Here is a 9,090-nt window from a genome sequence, read left to right as displayed (position 1 = left end):
TTCCCCTGCCTTTCTCCCCAGTTCATGAATAATATATATGCATGGATAATAAATAATCGACAGATAGCCATCCTTGTGTGTGTTACCTGCCTAGAATTTGCTTGCAGCTTCACTTACTAGGCAGTGATTATCTCCTTGGCTCCTATGCTATAAAACCAAAGAGAAATTTGCATTGCACAGCATCATGTCATTCCCACCCCCATTTATTTATTTATTTTTACGGATTTCTTCATCCACAGGAATCAGGAAAAAGATTCCAATCCTTTTGTACATTTTCTTCTGCACAGCTTTTATAGAAGCAAGCCCCAAACCTGTTTATTTCTGCATGACTTTTCAGCCACTTTGGTTACAAGGTAGATTTCTTGTGGTGACTTTTTTTTATTTTGCTGACACTGTTTTCAGCTACATACAATACTACTATATGCTATTTACAATTGACACCAATGGTACAGAGTACAAGAGAGATTGAAACCCGCAGCACAGATATGGAAGCAAACTAGCACAACAGCCACCATCACCAGTCTATAAATGCCTCCTGATGGAAATCATGATTTGAAGACTGGTGGCTTTTTTTTAAAAAATGGCCCCTTTCTTTCTCTTTCGTTGTATTGCCTTTTAGAACGGAAATTCACCCAGAACCTTCCAGAGTCTTGCCTCTTCATCATCAGATTCCCTTTTCATATTATTGTGTAAATGGCCAAATCTGAAAAGAAAGAATCAACCATGAATGATTCAGCGGCACCAATGATTCAAATGTGGATGGATGTAAAGGAAAGAGCCCTTCACCACCCTCTGGATCATTCTTCAAATTAAATGTGCTTTTCAAGGGTACCATTCAAATGCTTAAAAAAAAATCCTCTCCACCACCCCATTCCAAAAATGTGTTTTGAATTGTATGAAATGTCTAATTATTATTTTTGGGTTTTGGTGATGGAGAATGGAGAATTGGATGATGGAGAATTGATAGAGAATGGTTGAAATATAATGCAGGAGAATTTTTCGGCACAACTCTAGAGCTTGACTTTGGAGAGGAAAGATAATTTTTTATCAAATGCAGAGAGGATGCTTCCAGAGTGCTTTAAAAATGTCACATCTCTCTCCATCATACTTTCCTCCTTCAAGTTCAGACGGCAGGTCTGTTAAGATTTTCTCAAGCCACAAAGGACATACTTGGACTTCCAGGGAATATTTTATTCACATTGACCTGGCAAATTCATAATGGTATATTATTACATCAATTCAGATTGGTAATGAGGTTGGGCTTAGAAGTTGTTTGTTGAATGAATAACACTTAAAGCAGCTTTCTATGACCTGGTTCCCTTCAGCTGTTTTGGACTTCATCATGGACACACAATCTGTGACTGGTGGGAAGTGTTGTTCAGATCATGGAAGGCTGCCACAGAGCGTTCAGCACTTGAATAAAACAATGGATTTAAATTTATTTACTTGTTATTGCCTTGGTCAGGGTCTTTGGCCACTTGAGGCAGACTGAAGAGAAGCGACGTCCCGAATCTTTGTGGCAAGTTGGCGGGAGAGTGGAAGGAACTTTGAACCGAAGGAGCTCTCTCAGATCTTTGTGACAAAGGAAGGGTGTGCCGAGCAAGGCTTACGGCAGACGCCCTTCCGAACCGGAGAGGCAGGTTTGCTGAAGGCTTGATGCTTCTCTCTTCCTGAAAGTTTCTGCCAAACCTCAGGGGCAAATTCGCAGCTGAGTTGGGCACCTTCTTCGTGGTGGGCGTCCTCATCTTAACGATGTTCTTCAGCCCCCAATCCTCCAGTTCTTCAAGGTTCAGGCTTCTCTGATTTTCTTCTATGATGTCTTCACTAGACTAAAAGAGGAAAAAACAATAACACAACTTCAAGGCGATTAATATACTGGTTACATGCTGGTAATTAAGTGTGATTCTGATTAGGCTTTGGCCCTCTCCAAGTCTTGACTCTCTGCCAGTCTCAATTTTTTCTGTGGAGAGTGAGAACACTTCAAGTGTAGTTGGGGGAGGGGGAGTCAAATACAGTGGTACCTCGGTTTACAAACTTAATCCCTTCCGGAAGTCCGTTCTTAAACCAAAACTGTTCTTAAACTGAGGTGCTCTTTCCCTAATGAGGCCTCCCGCCACCAGTGCCCTTCCACCGTTCAGCTTCCGTTCTTAGACTGAGGTAAAGTTCTCAAACCAAGACACTATTTCTGGTTTTGCGGAGTTTGTAAACCAAATCGTTCTTAAACCGGACTGTTCTTAAATCGAGGTACCACTGTACTCAATTCATTCTGAAGTGGTCTTACCTTCAGATTGGCTGTGCACTTACCCCGGTGTTGGCTAATATCCTTGGCTTTATTACCAATCCCCTTTCCTAGTCTAATCCTTTTAAAAAATAGCCAACTGGCTGGAACTGGCCAGATTTTTTGTCACAGACACCAGGAAGGTGAAACCATCCTGCTAAGTAATGTCTGATGGATAATTTCTACCTTGATGACTAACATCAGAGATGGAGCTTATTTTCCAGGAGAGAAAAGCACAAGGTTATGATTTATTGAATAAGTAACAGGCAAATAAATGCAGACTCTCATTTTAATGAGATGTGCTGGAACTCACAAAAAGAAGTATCTCACAAGAACCTGGATAAATATTAATTTGGGGACAATTGGAAATAACAATAAAGGAAGAGTCATATTAGACTGATTGAGTGTCAGAACTGGAGATGCTGGAGGCCTGCAAAGGGAATTTGAAGTAGTACCATTAGCAGATGGCAAAAAGCTGTATACCACCTACAGCTAGGAGCTATTCTGGAGTGTATCTGCTAAATATTGGAAATAACTGTATTCTATTTAATTGACAGATAGAAGAGAAGAAGTACCTCTTTTTCTCTCTTTCTTTCTTTTTTCTTACTTAGTTTTTGATAGTATTTTATTAATATTAAATCACATTGCTTATAAGCATGATATGAATGATATGATATGATCTGAAGATACATAAAGAGAGAAGATTGGTAGAAGAGATTTGTGAGAGAGGCAGAATAGACTGGTTTTTCTCAGGGTGTGAGGTTGAGAAAGATGGGAGCTGTCCCAGGTGGGAGCTGGGAAGACATGGATCTCTGTGAACTGAAGATGAAGATAGGAGGTTGATAAAATATAAAATTGTGTTGTGTGTGTGTGTGCGGCAGCAGGAGGCCCCATTAGCTAAAGTAGTACCTCAGGTTAAGAACAGTTTCAGATTAAGAACAGACCTCCAGAACAAATTAAGTTCTTAACCCGAGGTACGATTCTTGGAGGGGCGCAATTTTCTGATTCACCTCAGGTGCCAAAATGCCTTGGGCCGGCCCTGATTGATCCACACATATGCTGTTTCAACATTTTCTCTGTCAACCTCTTTATGTACCAACAGCAGTGCAAACACAGTTCTTAAAGGATAATATTATGTCAGTAAATTTCTTACCTCGGAATAGTTATCATCACTGTATTCTTCTCTGCTCTGCAAGCTGGTCATCACCGATTCATCACGGCAGAAGGTCTTTGAGGCTAAAAGCAAACATGTAGCTAAAGTAAATAAGATTAATCTGTTCATTTGAAATAATTTTCAGTTCTCCTAGATCGTATTTACATCAGAGATCCAAATCTGGACAGCAGAAAAAGTGGCATCTTTTTATACTATCAGGCAACCAAAAAAATAAAAATCTTACCATGACACCGATTCCAAACATCTTCATTTTAATATGAATTAGAAATGTGATGTTAATTATGTATGGGAAGTATGCAGAGAATTTGTTTTGTGAACTTGTTTAAACAAAAGTGTTTCTGGTCAAGAAATGCAGATGGCATTACCAAATATTTCCCTTGCCTATTAAAGAGCTTTAATTAGGGCTACAATAATCTGGAGCAAGACCTTACGCTTAATTACCACATTTGAAACAAAACCACTCTGTTCTTGCATCAGCCTCAGTCATCAGTGCTTGAAAATGAAATGCCATTCTCCCAAGTCTGTGGGAGTTTGTTTCTTCTTAGAGGTGCACCATTGGAAACAGACTGCCTTACTGGGTTGTTGGGAACAGTAGCTCTGTGCGCAGTAAACCTCACTGCCCAGAATTCTTTGAGGATGGAAATGTGTTTTGAATGTGCTTTAAAGGTGTAGTTTGCCATTCTGGATTCCACCCTGGGCATTATTAAACACTTCTATAGCAATTGTATTTGTTATAGGTAAAGGTAAGGTAAAGGTACGTTTACATTTATAGAGCACCTTTAGCTTCCAAGGATCTCAAGGTGATGTACAGTGGTACCTCGGGTTACATACGCTTCAGGTTACATACGCTTCAGGTTACAGACTCCACTAACCCAGAAATAGTGCTTCAGGTTAAGAACTTTGCTTCAGGATGAGCACAGAAATTGTGCTCCAGAGGTGCGGCAGCAGCAGGAGGCCCCATTAGCTAAAGTGGTGCTTCAGGTTAAGACCAGTTTCAGGTTAAGAACAGACCTTTGGAACGAATTAAGTACTTAACCCGAGGTACCACTGTACATGGTTATCCTCCTCATTTCATCCTTGCAACCTTTTGAGGTAGGTCAAGGTAAAGGACCCCTGGATGGTTAAGTCCAGTCAAAGGTGACTATGGGGTTGCGGCACTGATCTCACTTTTCAGCTGGTGTTTGTCCACAGACAGCTTTCTGGGTCATGTGGCCAATCGCTTCTGGTGCAACAGAACACTGTGATGGAAACCAGAGCGTACAGAAACGCCGTTTACCTTCCCGCTGCAGCAGCACCTATTTATTTTACTGCACTGGTGTGCTTTTGAACTGCTAGGTTGGCAGGAGCTGGGACAGAGCAACGGGAGCTCACCCCATTTCAGGGATTCTAACTGCCAACCTTCTGATCAGCAAGCCCAAGAGGCTCAGTGGTTTAGACCACAGTGCCACCCACATCCCCTCCTGTGAGGTAGGTTAGGATAAGAGATGGTAAGTGGACCAAGGTCACCCGGTGAGCTACATGGCTGAGTGGGGATTCAATCCCTGCTCTCCCAGGTCCTATCCCAACACTCAGTCCAACTGTTACATATTGGAAACTATTTTGCAGGGTATCGTATCTTCTGTAAGATTACTTGCTAATATATAATTTATTGTGTTTTATTAAATAAAAAGTGTAATGATATCTGAGCTCAAAACCTGATGGGTATTAAACAAATTCTTCTTTATTTGACTACTGTGCAACAAGTGGCAATATCTGTTTGCTGATGTCAGCTGCATTGAGGGATAACTTTCTGCTCCCATGTAGGTTCCATTGCAATGAATGAGGGCCATGCAGGAAACTCAAATGCTGTGATGAACTCTTGGCCTGGAGGAATGCATGCTTTCATATTAAATGGCATGAAAATCTGATCAGTAGTAATGAAAAGAGCAACTCTGTCTTCTAAGCGAATCCGTCAGTGTGCCGTAAATCACTTGATTCCAGCGGAAGAGCAGGTTTTAATATTGTTCGTTGCATTTCATATAATAATATAATGATAAATCCTTATTCATTATTAACAGCGCATTGTGCAAAAAGGATATGCATTACATGACTCATGTCACCAATAAGTATCGAAGGATTTCCATAAAGATGAATAATTCATTGCATATTCATTTTGCCCCAGTATGTAATGACCTATTTTATGGCTCATTTTGAAATAGCATGATTTAAAAATGCATACATTTTTTCATTGAAGAATTGGCCCAGTCATTTTTCATACATTCTATGTATGCAGCCTTCTTACTGAACTGTGTTTGATATTTCTTTGGTCTTAAAAATGCAGCTCTACGTAAAAGTTCAAGCAGATGTTAACAGTTATGCTAGTATCCTGATATGGTTAGGGATGGAGGAATCATTTGCGTGGACAGGTAGAGATCCCCCCAACCTCAGGAGTCTCTGGGAGTTTTGCATCACTTTCACACCTACACATGTCATCCTATTTCTGCGTCAATCTGTGTTTTTTGTTTGCTTAAGTTGCATGAAAATTCATATTTAAATATGTACCTAAATCCTATGTTTGAAAGTATTTTCTCTCAAAAGACACCTTTCTAAATATATTTTATCCTTAAATACACAGTTTTATATCCACTGTGGTATGTGGTTTGAGTCAAGAACCGTATCTCAAAGTTTGGAGAAATACAATGGAAACCTGTGATCCGATTTGCATGTATGTGAAAATTCAGAATTTGCAAATTTCAGAATATGTGCAAATTCAGAATTTACAAGCAATATGTTGCAGAGAGGCAGGGAGAACCTCCTGCAAGAGTTTGGCAAGCTGTCTGCCATGGAGAATTCACAGTAGTGCGTGGAGGAGTGTCTGGGGTTCCTATGAATTGTCATAGTCCCATTGCTGAGTGACAGCATGTTTCCTGCTTGGCAGGGGGTTGGACTTGATGGCCCTTGTGGTCTCTTCCAACTCTATGATTCTATGATTCTATGAAACTCGGTGGAGTGTGAGGCCAAACAACCAGAAGAGAAGAGTCTCTTGAGATACACTTGGCAGAGTCAGCATATGAAGTTAAGTCTGTTCTGAAGGTTGGGCAAACAGTTGGGAAATCCAGCGGTCAGGGAATCTGATGATTACAAATCCCAGGGTCCAGACGTAGAGCAAGAAGCAGTGAGGTAGGGCCTGGAACCACAAACATTGTTTCCAACATCTGACTGCTGCTGAGAGCTCTTTTTAAGAAGGCTGAAGCCAGCTGGTTCTCCTCTTCGTCCTTGAAGGCTGATCAGCTGCAGGTGGAGTCACACCTTCTTCTCCCTCTTCAGGCTGTTGATCAGCTAAAATGAACTCCTGGGCCCATGACATGAATCTGGACCACCACTCTTAACCACCACACCATGCTGGCTCTTTCTCACCAAGCAAGAGTCGTGATCACAAGACACATTTCATCCAGCCAAAAACTCTCAAGGAGGATAGGAAGCAGGGGCAGTGAGGGGTGTGGCCTTGGGGGAAGGGGTGTGGCATGGGGGTAAATCCTGAGGACCATATAGAGAGGCTTAGAAGGCAGCCTTTGGTGCTCGGGTGTAGACTAGCCCTGGTCAGAGGCACAAAGCAGGCTTTGTCTCTTCTAGACCAAGTTATGGGGTACTGTCAGGGACTGGGCAGAGGAGGAATGGTGGAGACTGCCTCCCTATCCTGACCCTTCCAGGGAGGAGGAAGAGGAAGACAGTATAGATTTACAACAGGGGTTTCAGGGAGGTGGCAGCTCAGAGGCAGATGAGGGGGAAAGTTGGGAAAGCCAGAGCAACATGTTGTCATTAGAAAGCATTCCAGACCCTCCATCTCCCAGAACCTGGCAAGGCTTAAAAGTAGGAGAGCAAAGAGCTCAAAGACAGAGGGAATATAGCAGCACCCATAGAAGTGGCAAATGAGGAAGTGGGAGCGACGGGGGTGGAGATTCAGTCAGGACAACGCCATTATCCAAGAGGCTGGGTTCTATAGCCTCTCCCTGTAAAGTTTGAAATAAAAAAGGGCTGTAAGAAACTTTCCTTTGTCTTTATACTTTCCTGAGCAACCAGCCGGGAGCTGCTGACAGCATCCTGACAGGTACTGGGGCAGCAGGGCAAATTTAGCAAATTGCAACAGGGAAGCTTTGGGCAGTTTTGGGTCATAGATGGGGTTGACAGTGTCTGGGTCATTTCTCCAATGATATTGCAGAAGCAAGGCACTGGCCATTTAAATGGCGCCCTTATTTTGAAGTTTTGACCCTGCTCAGAGACCATTCTATTTTCCCATGATTTGGGGGAGCCTGGATCTCAGGGAACGGGTGAAACAGAGCATTATAAAGTAGAGTTGTTGAGAAGAGCAATGGCTAAGCACAACTGGAGTTTCATTTTACAGTCTGTATGAGCACGCTACAGGTTTAGCTATGCCGTTCAGGCTTACCACATGATATTTGGAGCGTTTATCTTTAAGACCAATTTCATTTGTATATTTAATAAATAGCCACCATATTGCATAAAATTTGTCTGGTCCCCACACCCCGTTCCTTTTATGACTTTTAAGCTATGCCTTATTTTCTCCACACTAGCTGATTACCAAATATTTATATACCATAAATCCAGGAATAATCATGGTAAGGCCTTCCAGGTTTCAGCTATCAATAGCCAAATGGCCACTAAAAAAATAGTAAATCCTCATGCTTTACATCAGCCTTTAGGCCTTCAGAGGGGGACAATAAACAGAACTGGAGTGAGAAACCCACAATCTCCTAGATTATTTTGGACACTTCCCCCAAACGCCTGTATTACCAGGCAACGCATCATAAGTGATCTTAAGTCCTTTTAGGACCGCATCATCAGCATCGTGGTTGGGTTGTGGGCAATATATGGGCAAGCTAAACTGGTCTCCAGTACCGCTTTTTCAACAAAGTCTTCATTTTATTTTTAATTGTATTCTTTTATTGTGGATGTGCTTTCCACCTTGGGAGAAGGGGCCAGAGAGAAACTGGATAAACTAAATAATAAATGCAATAAAAGTGAGGTCAGTCCTAGAATGCAAAAGTCACTATTTTCTGCCCAACCTTTGTTTGTTCTTATTTGCTAACATCTACTAAAGTTTGGGGAATGTGATTCATACAAGGAAGGAGTGATTCAGGGAATGCTGCTGTTTATAAGAATCTATGAATCAATCTTTTTCTTTTTCTTTCTTTTTCTTGACGAAACAAATCTCGCAAATCGATAGAGACCTGTAATGTTTATGCTGGTTTTTTCTTCTTCTGATGGTGGAATAAGAAGAAGCATTGCAGAAGTGGGGCTTGGTGAAATGAGAGCAAGAGACCAAAGACAATTATATTTTCTTAGTAAAAAAAAGAAGGAAAAAAAGAAGAGGAAGACGTGAGAACAATAATTCTAGGCTGGACAGATTCTTCAATTATGCATCTGATTCTAGTAATAAAACAAACATGTCCTCAATAACAGCTTGAGCTATAAATGTACTCGTACTTTTTACTAACTCTTTTGAAAAGAATGGTACTGTACTTACAAATGTACTGCAGCATGCACTATCCCTAACTCTCTCTCTCTCCTATTAAAAATTAAACTAATTTAACATACATTATTAAGGGGAATTGGATTGGTTACAAATCAACAGCCTTCA

The 9,090-nt window shown here is 41.3% G+C and overlaps 1 protein-coding gene across 1 annotated transcript; it reads right to left on the bottom strand.

Annotated features, from left to right (window-relative positions):
- Positions 1–208: 208 nt before the first annotated feature.
- NPVF (neuropeptide VF precursor) lies at positions 209–3,594 on the bottom strand. Its single transcript, XM_082193604.1, has 3 exons — positions 3,432–3,594; positions 1,447–1,829; positions 209–703 (listed from the first exon to the last, which is right to left on the bottom strand). Exons 1-3 carry the CDS (start codon positions 3,558–3,560, stop codon positions 616–618), a joined length of 600 nt encoding a protein of 199 aa, XP_082049730.1. The 5' UTR covers positions 3,561–3,594; the 3' UTR covers positions 209–615.
- Between the last annotated feature and the right edge of the window lie 5,496 nt (positions 3,595–9,090).

This window comes from Podarcis vaucheri, assembly GCF_965113315.1.
Source record: "Podarcis vaucheri genome assembly, chromosome: 12".
NCBI lineage: Eukaryota > Metazoa > Chordata > Lepidosauria > Squamata > Lacertidae > Podarcis > Podarcis vaucheri.
Note: the sequence above shows the minus strand (reverse complement) of the source record. Positions and strands in the feature narration are given on the sequence as shown.

Bases quoted from the DNA above. Each gene is read 5' to 3' on its own strand.
- NPVF (XM_082193604.1), bottom strand. From the start codon at position 3,560: ATGAACAGATTAATCTTATTTACTTTAGCTACATGTTTGCTTTTAGCC. The intron at 1,830-3,431 runs GTAAGAAATTTA...TTCCTCTTTTAG, and splicing joins GTGATGATAACTATTCCGAG to TCTAGTGAAGACATCATAGA. The intron at 704-1,446 runs GTAAATAAATTT...CTTTCTTTTCAG, and splicing joins CCTGACCAAGGCAATAACAA to ATTTGGCCATTTACACAATA.